The 15,864-nt window shown below is 50.7% G+C and overlaps 1 protein-coding gene across 1 annotated transcript in view; it reads left to right on the top strand.

The window, feature by feature from the left end:
• Window positions 1-515: 515 nt before the first annotated feature.
• The window catches only part of ero1a (endoplasmic reticulum oxidoreductase 1 alpha), a 59,156-nt gene continuing 43,807 nt past the window's right edge, over window positions 516-15,864 (top strand). The window contains exon 1 of the mRNA XM_086002307.1: window positions 516-756. Coding sequence (XP_085858433.1) covers window positions 652-756 — 105 coding nt within the window. The 5' untranslated portion in view covers window positions 516-651. The remainder of the gene's footprint in view (window positions 757-15,864) is intronic.

Here is a 15,864-nt window from a genome sequence, read left to right as displayed (position 1 = left end):
ACTGGCTGGAAGTCAGTCAACTGAGGTTACATCACACCTGGGTTACAGGTGCGCTAAAATACTCCACAGCCGATTTTAATGCGTCACGTTAACGGCACATTTCTATGCAGAACAGTAAGAGACAACATAAATCACTTCGGTATGAGTCCTAATCTTGCCATATGATGCATCAGATTGTATACGTGTAAATCAAAGAAATATTCTGAAAATGCCAGCTCAGAGTCTGATTCCTGCAACTGGAGACAAACAAGCACGTAATCCACGTCCTCAAAATACTTAAAGGAAGTTGTCTCTTCTGCCTTTCCTAGCTACTCATTTATAGTGCAATACTAGGCACTTTGCAACATTCGGCAAGTTAAACAATTGCATGTAACACGAATCATATTATTGTAAAATAAAATGTGTCGCCATCGGAAGTTCTTGACTAATTCTGGCCTAAGATTATTGCGACGTGCGAGTTTAGTGTTACACACTAGGAAGTAATGTGAAATTTACAAAAAGGCGGGGCTTCTGCTTTAAATGCAAACTTTCAATGAGTCGAGTTCATTTGGGACAAGAACAAGCTTGTTCGTTCTCAGCAACTGCATTTTGCAGAATTTGGATTGGAACAGTTTAGTTAACCCTATAAACCAAGAATAAGTGATTCTTATAATGTTGGCTCTGCTCTTTTTGATGTTGTTCTGTACATTTCCAGACTGGGGTAAGCAGGACACTGCTTTAAAGACACAGTCGGGTGCCCAGAAATTTTCCCATCAGGTAACAGACGGTGATTTTTTTTTACATAGCGTTCTTAATTTCGTGTGAATGTGTGTGGATTTGTCAGAAGGGCGTAAAACATTGTTCGTCTTACTGTTGCTTGTGTAGAGATGTTCCCTGTACAGTGGGGCTAAGTTGGTATTTGTTTGGTGCAGTGCGAGTCCAGTTTGTTCTCTGCTCGCTGCTTTTGCGTTTTAAGTTTGGATGTGATAGGTACCGCGCTGGTGTTGCTTTTGTGCAAGATGCGGTCTCGGCTCTTTCCGAGATGCGACCTGTTCGTCGAACCCGTAGGCAGGATATCCCCAGGCTAATCTCCAGGGTCGGACTCGAGGCAAAAAAAACCCCACCAAGCACTGATCACGGGCCTCTGGCGTGTAATTACAACTCAGTTTACCGATTGACGGGTGTGTGATGGAACATTTACAAATTGTCAAGTACCTTCCAGCCAGAATGGCTGAATTTACATTTCTTTTGGTTAATAGGATGTCTGATGCATGTTGAAATCCACCGTCATATTTAAGAGTCATCAAATCAAGCTAGAGAAATCTATACCCACCTGCAGTGATTCAACTAAAATACCTTTAGAATTCTTTGGAACAATATTTTCCTTTTTTTTATATAAAAACAGAAAATGCTGGAAATACTCAGCAGGTCAGGTAGCATATGTGGAGAGACAAACACAGTTAACGTTTCAGCTCTTTCGTCAGAACTGGAAACAGAGATGTAACAATTTAAGCAAGTGTGGGGGCAGGGAAAGGGAAAGATTAAATGACAAAAGATATGATTGTACAAGGCAAAAGGAGATGGTAATGGGACAAGTAAATAAACAAAGATGGGTCTAGAAGAGGTGTAAATGGGAATATCAGAATCATCAGCAACGGCTGCCATCTGAAAAATGGGGACAGAGGTTATGGTCTGAAATTGTTGAACTCCATGTTGAGTCCAGAAGGCTGTAAACTGCCTAGTCTTCTGAAAATACTAACTGCTTGGGTAAGGTGAACCTAGAAGGTGAATGTTAGTGGGACTTGACTGGGGAGGGGGCATCATAACCATATCCAATTCCGTCTTTGGTCAACATCCATACCTCTTCAGCACGGAGCACTGGATTGTGATCATGAGCCATAATTAAACCGCTCAGCACAGTAGCTGTAGTGTCAGTTCTAGCCGGGCCGTGCCCCGTTTACACTGTTTGGTTGGAAGCCTAATTCTGGATGGTGTGGTGACATGCATATGCAGAGCACCAGTTAGATTTTAAGGCCTAGAAATTCAGTTGGTTGCGCCAGCCATTAGCGCCTTAGGAGGAGTAGATGTCGGGCGCTAGGCGGCTAGCGGCCGGGCGCAGCGCGATCTGCGCCTCGCCCCAACTTCACTAGAGATTTAGCGGCGGCGCAAAGTCTTTGCGCGCGCTCAGCTGCGCGCGCAGATCATGACGTCATTTCCTTGTGCAACGCCCTTTGTGCGCCCCCAACCGGAAATTCAGTCGTGACGCCCCATTGTGCGCCTGGCGCCCCTAGCGACTGTTAGAGTGGAACGGTGCTCAGTCGATGCGGGGGGCGCAAATTAAAGGGCACTCCTCCTGCACTATAAAAGGCTGCCATTTCGCAGCACTCCTTCTTGAGAAACGGATCTTTGGAGAGAGACCAAGGTAGAGAGCTTTCTGCTTTGGCCCAACACTCGGACAGGTACTTGTGGCTTCAGGCCACAGCTTTCCACTTGTCTTTGCCTTCATTGACATCTCATTGTTTGCCAGCATATTATGGGGGCTGCAATGGGTGTAAACGCTGGCTTTCTCAATTACATACAAAGGGCTCACAGACGCCGTGAGAGAGTGGCAGCCCTGGCTAGACGGAGAGGGGGCAACAGGCGTCGGGAAAGGAGGCCTTACCCACCCAGGGTATACCGCCAGCAGTTCTCCTATCTCAACATGTCTGATGAGCAGTGTGTTCGGAGGCTGCGATTCCAAAGGGAGGTGGTCACAGAGATCTGCCACCTGCTTGGCGGTGATCTGATGCCACAGCTGAGGAGCAGGATGTCTCTGTCGGTGGCAGTGAAGGTGACGGTGGCTCTCAACTTCTATGCCACCGGCTCCTTCCAATCCGCTACTGGGGACATTGCCAACATCTCCCAGTTCGCCGTGCATTGCTACATCCGCCAGGTGACCAATGCCCTTTTCAAAAGGAGACGTCAGTTCATCTCCTTCTCCATGGCCCTTGCCAAGCAGCAACAGCGTGCAATGGGCTTTGCAGCATTCGCGGGCTTCCCCATGGTGCAGGGCGCCATTGACTGCACGCATGTGGCTTTGCGGGCACCTCTGGAGAATGCCGAGGATTACCGCAACCGGAAGGGCTACCATTCGCTGAACGTCCAGCTGGTGTGTGACCACAGGCAGCTCATCCTAGCTGTCAATGCCCGCTTTCCAGGCAGCAGCCACGATGCCTTCATCCTGCGACAGACTTCTGTGGCAGACATGTTCCAGGCACAGCCTCACCCACGAGGATGGCTTATCGGGGACAAAGGCTATCCTTTGTGTACCTGGCTGATGACCCTGCTCCGTGCGCCCAGCACCCCTGCTGAAGAGGGATACAATGAGAGCCATCAAGCGACCAGGAACATCATCGAACAAACAATCGGCGTCCTGAAGCAACGATTCCGCTGTCTGGATTGTTCCGGTGGAGCCCTACAGTATTCGCCGGAGCGAGTCTCCCATTTCGTGGTCGTTTGCTGCATGCTGCACAACCTGGCTATCCGCAGGACTCAGGCACTGCCACCAGAGATTGGAGGACCACCTCAGGAGGAGGAGGAGGAGGAGGACCAGCACAGGAGGGAGGCAGAAAGTGCAAGGGCCGCCCGTCGCCGGCTTATTGAACGTCGGTTCTAGGCCCCCTCTCAGGGAATGGCTTGTGCCAATGTCAGCAGATGAATGTAGCCGCTCCACAAGCCCTCAGCCGAGCAGGGCAACCAGGACTTAACCAAAAAACCATGCACACTGCAATTTAACAACAATAATTTATTGCAAAACTCTGCCCTTCCCACATTACATCCTCATGTGGAGAAGCCCCCTCCAAAAACACAAAACTACCAGTCTCGGCCTTACAAAAAGAAAGAAAGACACCAGTCTCGGCCTTACAAAAACACAACTGCACCAGTCTCGGCCTTACAAAAAGAAAGAAAGACACCAGTCTCGGCCTTACAAAAACACAACTGCACCAGTCTCGGCCTTACAAAAAGAAAGAAAGTCACCAGTCTCGGCCTTACAAAAACACAACTGCACCAGTCTCGGCCTTACAAAAAGAAAGAAAGACACCAGTCTCGGCCTTACAAAAACACAACTGCACCAGTCTCGGCCTTACAAAAAGAAAGAAAGACACCAGTCTCGGCCTTACAAAAACACAACTGCACCAGTCTCGGCCTTACAAAAAGAAAGAAAGACACCAGTCTCGGCCTTACAAAAACACAACTGCACCAGTCTCGGCCTTACAAAAAGAAAGAAAGACACCAGTCTCGGCCTTACAAAAACACAACTGCACCAGTCTCGGCCTTACAAAAAGCACCAGGCATTTGTGCATACCTTCTACTTTTTGCCCTGCGAGGGCGATGCCTTTCGCATCCTTGCCTGGCCCCTGCCCGCCCTGCAGCTCCTCCTCAATGGGAGCCCAGTGGCTGCAGCAAGGCTGGGGGAAGGCTGCTGAGGGGCAGATGGCGAGACGGCAGATGCCCTTGGGGGTCGGCCTGCACCAGCTCTGGCCTTGGAGTGGCCGGCTGCTGACTGCTCCAACTCTGGCTGGGCGGCAGCAGTCTGTCCAGCGGCTCGTGGCAGCTGCAATGGCGGAGTGGCAGTGTCGGCTGCAGGAATGGTGCCAACCTGGCAGATCGCAGGTGCTCGCTTGTCGCCTGAGACATTGGCACTCGCACGGGCCAGCACTGCAGCATGCGCAGCAAACAGCTGAAGAACAGACTGCTGGGCTGCTGCTGCACGGCGAGTGCCCTGGCGATGCCTGGCTGATCCAGCGAGGGTGGCAGCAGTTAGTGCCCGTGTGGCCCTGGTCTGTGTCCGCATGACAACAGCCAGTGAATGGACAGCACGACTGAGCACTTGGCTCGACGCCGCCTGTGCTGCCGCGAAGTCCTGTAGACTCCTGGCCTGTGCTGCTCCAAATTGCTGCACGCTCCTTGACAAAGACTCAATGGAGTCAGGCATCCTTGCCACTGCAGCCATGAGCTCATTGTGCCTGCGCTCAGCCTGGACGGCCATTTCCTCCAGGAGCCGCACCTCCTCTGTGCTGACCATCGCAGGACTGGAGGCCGCACTCACCCTCTGGGGAGAAGTCCGCCGAGCTTCCCCACCCCTCCCGCGTTGCTGCAGGCCGCTGGGCCCCGGAGCTTCACTCTCCTCCGACCCTTCCCCCGGCTCCCCTCCAGGGAAGACATGTCCCCTACATCACCATGGGCTGGCGCGGCTGAGGGTGGCACTGATGGGCCGGCTTCCTCTTCCTCGTATTCCGAAGCGCTGACAGTGGCAGCTTGAGGGCCCGCCTCCTCAACTGGCGATTCACCATCTGAAAGCAGGAAGGCACAAGAGTAGCTTTAGAGTGAGGACAGGGCGGCAGCGAGGGAGGCATGAGTGGTGCCATTCACTGCATTGGTCGGACAGTGGCAAAGGATGCTGATCTGAGGCGCAAGTGGAACGAGCGAAGTCAAAAAGGTGATGCCCTTACCATTGGTGCCCAGAACAGGGTCAGCATCTCCACTGGCGACGGGTCCAATCAGCCGGCCTGCCATAATGCGCTCCACACGTTGGTCGAGGTCGGAGAGCTCTTTTACGTCAGGACGGCCTCCCCCGGTGTCAATTCGTTTCCGCCGGTTGTGCGCCACCTTGGCCTGCAAGAGAAAGGATGACCTCTAAGTACAGTGTGAAGCCCTGATCTTGTCTGCACTGCCTCCCATGGTCGAATAGCTTGTACGGTGTGAAGCCCTGATCTTGTCTGCACTGCCTCCCATGGTCGAATAGCTTGTACGGTGTGAAGCCCTGATCTTGTCTGCACTGCCTCCCATGGTCGAATAGCTTGTACGGTGTGAAGCCCTGATCTTGTCTGCACTGCCTCCCATGGTCGAATAGCTTGTACGGTGTGAAGCCCTGATCTTGTCTGCAATGCCTCCCATGGTCGAATAGCTTGTACAGTGTGTAAAGTGCTGAATGTGCAAGTGATTTTCATGCCAGTCCCATAGCTGCTGGGTGAGGGCTGGCCATTAGGGCTTTCAGGTCCCTTTGCCCATAAAGTGAGGTGCACATGCAGGGATGAGGAGGACACTGGAAAGGGTACTCACCCTGACAACCCGAGTGAGGTCGTTGAACTTCTTCCGGCATTGCACAGGAGTCCTGGCAACCACGCTGTTGGAAGACACCCTGTTTGAGACCTCCCTCCAGGCTTTCCGGTAGGCGCTGGGCAGCGGCCTCTTGCCACCTTCTGGGAACAGAACATGGCGCCTGCGCTCCACTCCGCCAACCAGCAGCCTCAGGTCACCGTCGCTGAAGCGCTGCGCTCTCTCCCTGGCCTTCTCCATAGCCCTGGGCGTTGTGCAGGTGAAGCTGAAGTGGTCAGGCCTAGGTTGAGGGCTGCAGTGTGCAGGGCGTGGCAGGCAAACAAATGCACCCTCCCCCTTTAAGAGCTGACCGGCGCCAGAGTGTCTGCCGTCAATCAGCAACTCGCCGCACCGGCACTGCGCCCGGCCTCGGGGGTATCGCTCAGCACCGCCGGCTTAGCGCCTAAAGATAGTCATGCATCGCCTGTTTTAGCGCAGCAGCAACCTCTTGGGGCGATGCGACTGAATATCGCCGAAGGGGGCGCGACTTTGCGCCGGGCGCAAACTTTAGCAGCCGCCCGACTTTACCGCCCCAAAAGTGGCTGTACTGAATTTCTAGGCCTAAGTGTTTAGAGTGTATGGGTATCTAAGTAGTTAAGTTCATTACTGGTTGATTTAAAAATAGCCCAGAAGATCCAAAGGACCTCGGGCATTTTTATATCTGGCTTGATATTGGACTGAAGTTGCATTTCATGCAATGTCCAGCTGAACTTTATGAGACCACCCTCCTTTCCCCACCCAAAAAGTTTCATGCCTCTTGATTCCTGAGACTACCTATGCCCCAAGCTCTGGAATTCCCTCTCTGAACCTCTCCACTTCTCTCTTCTCCTTTTTAAGACACTCCTTAAAACCTACCTCCTATGAGCAAGCCTGTGATAATATCTCTTTGTGACTCAGTGTCAAATTTTATCTGATAATCACTCCTGTGAAGTACCTTTGGCTGTTTTACTACGTTAAAGGCACTATGTAAATGCAAGTTGTTGTTGTCGAGGCAGGGCCCTCACTCCAGATTCACACTACAATGTCAGCATTAGTGCAAAGCAGACAAACTTCACAACACTAAAGTTGTATTGTAAAATGCACACAAAGTGACTTCATTCCCTCCTCCCAGGCACTGAGGCCAGTTTTAGAACTTCCACTGATGTATCAACTGAGATTAGTTCAGTTAACCTGCTACCTTACCTGTGATATGGTTCAATGCCACAGCATGTGCTGCAGTCACTCACTGAACAACAGGGAACCCGTGGGAGTCTATTAAAAAAAAATTGTTACTAGTGTCAGGATATAAAAGTTGCACTCTAAATGATTTCCAGTTATTTGAGACAGATACATTTGTCAAGCCTCCAAGAATTTCATGCAAGTATATTTAATGGGAAAACTAGATTCAGTGGGTTGTGGGAACACTACTGTACTTGAATAAACACACACTATTTATATCTTGTTAGGGACATGCATTGATAAATAATATTTTTTTCCTTCCTCTATACCCCATGCCACTGAGGCTAATTGTAATGTATTAACTGTTACCATAGTTGAGATCAGTTAAACCAATTTAAACTGGGAATTGAACCTGAGAGCTACACAAGCTGAACTCACATTTTAGTTTGCTATTCCCCTGCTCTCTCCATTATTTCTCTTTGATCAAATTTGCAAATATCTAAAATTGACTTTAGATAACTGCTTAACTGCTCTATAGACTAGAGAAAAGTACCCATGCAATGCAGTGTTGCTGTTAAATGTATGTGTTTAAAACTGATGACTCATTCCCCCATAAGAATGACATTTGCAACTGTGTTGCAGAAAGAACATAAGAAATAGGAGTAGGCCATTCGGCCCCTTTAAACTCATGGCTGATCTTCTACCTCAACTCCACTTTCCTGCACTATACCCATATCCCTTAATTCCCTTAACATCCAAAAATCTATCGATCCCTGTCTTGAATATACTCAACGACTGAGCTTCCACAGCCCTCTGGGGTAGAGAATTCTAAAGATTCACCACCCTCTGAGTGAAGAAATTTCTCATCTCAGTCCTAAATGGCCGACCCCTTATTCTGAGACTATGACCCCTGGTTCTAAACTCCCCAGCCAGGGGAAACATTCTCCCTGCATCTACGCTGTAAAACCCTGTAAGAATTTTGTATTTTTCAATGCGATCACCCCTCATTCTTCTAAACTCTAGCGAATATAGGCCTAGTCTACTCAATCTGTCCTCATAGGACAATCCCTCCATCCCAGGAACCAGTCTGGTGAACCTTCGTTGCACTCCCTCTATGGCAAGTATATCCTTCCTTAGGTAAGGAGACCAAAACTGTACACAATACTCCAGGTGTGGTCTCACCAGGGCCCTATATAATTGCAGTAAGATGTCTTTACTCTTATACTCAAATCCTCTTGTAATAAAGGCCAACATACCATTTGCTTTCCTAATTGCTTGCTGTACCTGCATGTAAACTTTCAGTGATTCTTGTACAAGGACACCAAAGTCCCTCTGAACACCAACATTTCCCAATCTCTCACCATTTAAAAATTACTCTGCTTTTCTATTTTTCCTACCAAAGTGGATAACTTCACATTTCTCCACATTATATTCCATTTGCCATGTTCTTGCCCACTCACATAGCCTGTCTATATCCCCTTGAAATCTCTTTGCATCCTCCTCACAACTTACATTCCCACCTAGCTTTGTATCATCAGCAAACTTGGATATATTACATTTGGTCCCCTCATCCAAATCATTGATATAGATTGTGAATAGCTGAGGCCCAAGCACTGATCCTTGCGGTACCCCACTAGCTACAGCCTGCCAACCCAAAAATGACCCATTTGTTCCTACTCTCTGTTTTCTGTCTGTTAGCCAATCCTCAATCCATGCTAGTATATTACCCCCAATCCTATGAGCCCTAATTTTGTTTAATAACCTCTTGTGTGGCACCTTATTGACTGCCTTCTGAAAATCCAAATACACCACATCCACTGGTTCTCCCTTATATATTCTGCTAGTTACAACCTCAAAAAAACTAACAGATTCGTCAAACATGATTTTCCTTTCATAATTCTGTGTTGACTCTGCCCAATCCTATTATTATTTTCTAAGTGCCCTGTTACCATGTCCTTAATAATAGATTCTAGCATTTTCCCTACTACTGATGTCAGGCTTTTCTGTTGGTTCTTTGCACTACACATATTATTTAAAAAGAAAAGGAACTAGGCAATGTGCCATGCCAGGTCAATGGGCAGCCCATTGTCTGGACTCTTTCTGATTCCAATCTTCATCTAGCCCCTAGATACAATGCCTGGGGTGATTTGCTATTCTTCTTCCTCTTCTGGCAGCACAGATGAGATTGAGAATTGCAAAGCCTGGTATTTGCTGCATAATGACGGGTTGTCAGACCATCAATACACCAGGTGGCTGAAATCAAAAATAAGTCTTGGCTTAGGGATGCTACGCGTTTGGTTTTGGATGAGGCAATTTTTCAGTGGTATGTCTGGAAATTTCTAAAACAAAATTGGATGTCATAATTCACATTTTTAATATTCTGTTGAGATACCGCGGCAAACGTGGGAGTCGAGACCAGAGTTGGTGAAACACAACTGCTTTAATCTACATCATGGCAAAGAGAGAGCTTGAAAAGCCCGCGCAACCACTTAAATACTCCCCAGACAGGAAGTGCTCCCGGCAGCCTGTCCCTGTGGGAAACAAGTTGCCGGAGGAAAGGGCCCCCGGCTGGGGGCGGCTGCTGCCGGCAGTGCGCCTGCGTAAACTGTCCGTGCCGCCGTGAGCGGATTATGTCCAATGGTGGCATGTCGCCACAGAGCTCCCCCCAGAATCCGCTTAGGAGGAGTGGACGAGTCGTGACGGTGGTCTAATGGTTCTGCTGGAGCGGCTCTGAGTGGTCGCCGGTCTAGTTGGTGGTGCTGGGCGGTTCGCCGCCGGCTGTGCTGGCTTGCTGGCGGGACGGCCTCTAGTTGGAGGTCGGGCCACGGGGACCTGTTCCCCTGGTTCTGTGTGTGCTGGTTTGTGGTTCGGTGGAGCGTCATCCCGAGGTTGTGTGCTGTGGCCGTCCAGAGTTCGGAGGTGAACTGGGCGCCTCTGTCGGAGGTTATGTCGGCCGGTACGCCGAACCTCGCGACCCAGGTGTTGACGAACACCCTGGCGATGTCGGCTGTGGTGGTGGAGGTCAGCGGCACTGCCTCAGGCCAGCGTGTGTAGCGGTCGACCATCGTGAGGAGATAAGTTTGGCCTTGCGATGGCGGCAGAGGACCGACGATGTCGACGTGTACGTGGTCGAAGCGGCGGTTGGGTACCTCGAAGTCTCCCAGGGGTGCTTTTGTGTGCAGCTGTACCTTAGCCCGTTGGCAGGCGAGGCAGGAGGTGGCCCAAGTCCGAACATCTTTGCTGAGGCCGCGCCAGATGAAGCGCTGGGAGAGGAGTTTGACGGATGCGTGGGAACCCGGATGGGAGAGCCCGTGGAGTGCGTCGAAGATGCGGCGGCGCCAGGTTGCAGGGACGACCGGCCTGGGTTGGCCGAGTGAGACGTCGCAAGTGACTGCCGTGGCTTCGGGCCCGTGCGCGACCTTGGCTAGGCGTAGCCCTGGCAGGCTGGTGGTCGCCGAGAGGAGGTCTGGGTCCATGAGCTGGGCCGCTGCTAGTTGCGCGTAGTTGACCGCGAGGTGATTCGCGCAGATGGCGGGACGGGACAGGCAGTCGGCGACAACGTTGTCTCTACCGGAGACGTGCTGGATGTCCGTGGTAAACTCGGACACGGCCGCGAGCTGGCGTTGCTGCCTAGCGGACCAGGGTTCGGTGTGCTTGGCCATCGCGTATGTGAGCGGCTTGTGGTCCACGTACGCGGTAAAGGGACGGCCCTCCAGGAGGAACCTGAAATGGCGGACCGACAGGTGGAGCGCGAGGAGCTCGCGGTCGAAAGTAGAGTATTTGACCTCCGGGGGGGCGCAGTTGGCGGCTGTAGAAGGCAAGTGGCTGCCACGCGCCATTGACCCACTGCTCGAACACAGCTCCGACCGCGTGGTCGGAGGCGTCGGTGGTGAGCGTGACCCGGGCGTCGGCCCTCGGGTGCGCGAGCAGGGTGGCGTCGGCGAGCGCATTTTTGGTGGCGTCGAAGGCGGCTGACGTGTCAGTGGTCCAGGCTACGGCCATCTTGCTGGATTTACCTCGGAGGGAGTCGTATAGGGGCTTCATGAGGGCTGCTGCTCTGGGGATGAACCTGTTGTAGAAGTTCACCATCCCGAGGAACTCCTGGAGGCCCTTGATAGTTTTGGGGCGGGGGAATTGCTGGACGGCCTGCACCTTGTTGGGCAGGGGGACGGCCCCAGCAGGGGTGATGTGGTGGCCGAGAAAATCGATCTCGGCTAGGCCGAATTGGCACTTCGCCGGGCTGAGGATGAGCCCGTGTTGGGCTAGGCGCCCGAACAGGATGCGAAGGTGTTCGAGGTGTTCCTGTTGGGAGGAGCTGGCCACGAGAATGTCGTCTAGATAGACGAATAGGAAGTTCAGGTCCCGGAGGACTGAGTCCATAAGGCGCTGGAAAGCCTGGGCTGCATTCTTGAGGCCGAAGGGCATTCTCAGGAACTCGAACAGGCCGAATGGGGTGATGACGGCCGTTTTGGGGATGTCCGCGGGGTGTACGGGGACTTGGTGGTAACCGTGCACCAGGTCAACCTTGGAAAAGACGGTCCGTCCGGCCAGTCGGGCCGAGAAGTCCTGGATGTGCGGCACCGGGTATCAGTCGGGGGTGGTGGCGTCGTTGAGGCGGCGGTAGTCCCCGCAGGGGCGCCAGCCTCCGCCGGGCTTGGGGGCGATGTGGAGGGGCGAGGCCCAAGGGCTGCTGGAGTGGCGGATGATGCCGAGTTGCTCCATGGTGGTGAACTCGGCCCGCACGATTTCCAGCTTGGCCGGGTTGAGTCTGCGGGCGTGGGCAGAGACCGGGGGGCCGGTGGTGGGGATATAGTGCTCCACACCGTGTTTGGCGGCTTTGGCCGAAAAGGTCGGGTTGGTGAGGGCGGGAAACTCGGCTAGAAGTGCCGAGTAGTCGTCCGTGGCTCTGGCGAGGCAGTAGGTCATCAGGCCGGCTGAACGGGCCGGGGTGAATGCACCAGGGATGGGGGCCATAGTGTTGATGTCGACGAGGCGGTGCCTCGGAATGTCGACAAGGAGGCCGTGGGCGCGTAGGAAGTCGGCGCCGAGGAGTGGGCAGATGACCTTGGCTGTGAGGAACTCCCAGCGGTAGCGGCGGCCTGCGAGGTCGAGCGTGACCATGCGGGTGCCGTATGTGCGGATGTCAGAGCCATTGGCTGTGGCCAGCGTGATACCCCGTGTGCCGCGTTGGATTTCGAGGGCGGAGGCGGGGGTGATGCTGTGCTGGGCTCCTGTGTCGCACAGAAATCGGCAGTTGGTGCTGTCGTCGGTGACATACAGTAGGGGCCCCTTTTGCCCCGCGGCCATCGTGGGGGCCGGTGCGGGGGGGGGGGGTTTGAAAGTGCACGGTGGCGTGCAGCGTTGGGCCCTAGTGCCAAAATGGGTGTGGTAGTAGCAGTGACCCGGAGTGGAAGGGCGGTCGGGCCTAGTGGGCCGGGGAGACCACGTGGTCGTTGCCGTGAGGTCGGGCGCGACGTCACGGGTGGTCTGCGCGGAGAGCAGCCGGTCGGCCTTTTCGGCTATCTCATTCAGGTCCGTGGAGCCAGACTCCACAATGAGCGGGCAGATGCTGGCAGGGAGCTGCCGAATGAAAAGCGTGCGAAAGAGGGCGCCGGGGTTTTTGTCGTCCGAGAGGGACAGCATGTGGGAAAGCAGGTCCGACGGTGAAGCGTCACCAAGGCCTGGGAGGTCGAGGAGTTGGCAGTTGCGCTGGTAAGAGGGCGCCTGAAATTTTTTAAGAAGCGCGGCCTTCAGATGTTCGTACTTGCCTTCCAGTGGTGAATCCTGCAGCGCTGCCCAAACCTTGGGAACTGTGGCGTAGGTGAGAGAGGCGACGAGGTAGTCGTACTTCGTGGCGTCGACTGTAATGCTTCTCAGCCGGAATCTGGACTCGGCTTGAACGAACCAGGCCTCGGCCAGGTTCTCCCAAAAGTCCGGTAGTTTAACCGTGACTGCGTTTGTATCCGCCATGCTAGCTTAGGATTCGTCCTGAGCGTCGGGGTCACCAATGTTGAGATACCGCGGCAAACGTGGGAGTTGAGACCAGAGTTGGTGAAACACAACTGCTTTAATCTACATCATGGCAAAGAGAGAGCTTGAAAAGCCCGTGCAACCACTTAAATACTCCCCAGACAGGAAGTGCTCCCGGCAGCCTGTCCCTGTGGGAAACAAGTTGCCGGAAGAAAGGGCCCCCGGCTGGGGGCGGCTGCTGCCGGCAGTGCGCCTGCGTAAACTGTCCGTGCCGCCGTGAGCGGATTATGTCCAATGGTGGCGTGTCGCCACAATTCTTCCATTTACCTCTGAGCCTTTTAATGTGGATAACATGTTAGTTATTAAGGTAATAGAGGTTTTTAATTAATTTTCATAATCAGAAAAACAAACATCACCCTCTTCTTGGGTTTAGTAAAGGTGACAAATCCATTTTAACTGTAGGTTCCTTTAAGGTACACTTAACCATACATATTTGAATACTAAAATGAGAATGCTTTTTATCAAAACACAGACCTTTTTTGATAGTACAATGTTGAACATGAATCATATTGGGTGGAGATAAACCCTAAATCTTACTAATAGGGATAAGTTCTTATTTTTTAGGTTATGGCACAGATGGAAAATTATTCCCATGATTCTCCATGTTGTGCGTTTCCAATCTCAATTTGCCTACCTTGGAGGCATAATGATTTGAAGCAAAAAGATTATTTTATTTTAGCATAGTAAAGTATAATCACAACAAGATTGTTTGGGTGAGTTAGAATGACTTTGTTGAAAGCTAGTTTTCAACTGTTACCTGCAATAAAATACCAAATTAAATGTTTAGACTGATTTTTAAATAGAAACATTACAAATTGACATTTAAAAACATCTCATCAAAATAACATCCCAAGAATAGCCTGGCCAGTGATATACCTGGAAATCCTGATGATGATGCATTTTTTTTCAATATGAATGTGACCAAAATATACAAATACATTAGTAGATAACATTAAAAAGGCTTGCATTTTTAAACAATGTTTTAGCCATAACTGTACCACCTGTCTTCAAGTTTACAGCTGTAGTGAAAAAAAAAGAAAAAGACTTGCATTTGTATAGCGCCTTTCATAACCACTGGACGTTCCAAAGTGCTTTACAGCTACTGAAGTACTTTTTGAAGCATAGTCACTGTTGTAATGTAGGAAATGCCAGTGTGCGCTCAGCAAGCTCCCACAAACAGCAATGTGATAATAACCAGATAATCAGTTTTTGTTATGTTGATTGACAGGACACCGGGGATAACTCCCCTGTTCGTCGAAATACTGCCATGGGATCTTTTACATCCACCTGAGAGAGCAGACGGGGGTCTCAGTTTAATGTCTCATCCGAAAGGCAGCACCTCCAACAGTGCAGCCCTCCCTCAGCACTGCATTGGAGTAGGTCCAAATTGGATTTTGACAGGAAAGATAGTTTATGGTCATAGATCTAGACTTGAATTTACATTTTTATTATTCCACATTTGTGTTTTTGGTTTGGGTTAATATTCTTGCATGCAAATTCCCCACATCCATGCTGTCCTATGGAACTGGAGTGGCGAGCCAGTAGCTTCCATTGTCCTCGAGATCTGTTTGAGCAATTCAGGAAGAGAAGCTCCTCCACTTTTTCCCCTGCTCTTCACTTTTGATATGTGCTTGGTTGCTAAGGGAAATATGAATGTCAGTGGAGATGGGGATTTGACCACTGGAGTGTAGCCACAACACTCTCTTTTTACTACTGAAATATTTGGCATTTTTCATTCTCTTATCCCTTACTGCTGAAAAATCTAGCAGTATGATATTTGAAAAGCACTCCTTCTAACCAGCCAGCCCATTAAAAAAAAGTAAAAGTCAAACTATGAGGGATATCTTGAAGGAAAAAGGCAAGCTTTGCACCTGCAGCAACCTATTGTCACTATGCAAATCTTGATCATTCTCACTTAAGACGTTTGGCTATGCTTCTGAATGGGAACAGTGTCCCTTTGATACAACCCTTAGGGTTGTATTCCCTGAAATTTAGAAGGTTAAGGGGTGATTTGATCGAAGTTTTCAAGATATTAAGGGGAACTGATGGGGTAGATAGAGAGAAACTATTTCTGCTGGTTGGGGAGTCTACGACTAGGGGATATAGTCTAAAAATTAGAGCCAGATCTTTCAGGAGTGATGTTAGGAAACACTTTTACACGCAAATGGTGTAGAAGTCTGGAACTCTCTTCCACAAATGACAGTTGATGCTAGGTCAGTTGTTAATTTTAAATCTGAGAATGATAGATTTTTGTTAACCAAAGATATGGTCACAGATCAGCCATGGTCCCATTGAATTTTGTTTTGTAACGCTCCTGTGAAGCGCCTTGGGACGTTTTACTACATTAAAGGCAATACATATAAATATACAAGTTGTTGTTGTTGAATGGCAGAACTGGCTCGAGGGGCCAAATGGCCTACTCATGGTCCTATGATACTCCATTTTATATGACAGCACTGCAACTATAAATGGTTGGTGATGGAGCTCTATTTTGCTCTGGCTGTGTTTAGCCTGAGCTATCGGCCCACTTCTCCAGGCCAGCAATGTAATTTTCACACT

This window comes from Somniosus microcephalus, chromosome 12, assembly GCF_052327205.1.
Source record: "Somniosus microcephalus isolate GS21.2 chromosome 12, FLI_Smic_1.0, whole genome shotgun sequence".
Lineage (NCBI taxonomy): Eukaryota > Metazoa > Chordata > Chondrichthyes > Squaliformes > Somniosidae > Somniosus > Somniosus microcephalus.
The sequence above is the reverse complement of the archived record's forward strand: the minus strand, read 5'-3'. Positions and strand labels throughout refer to the sequence as shown.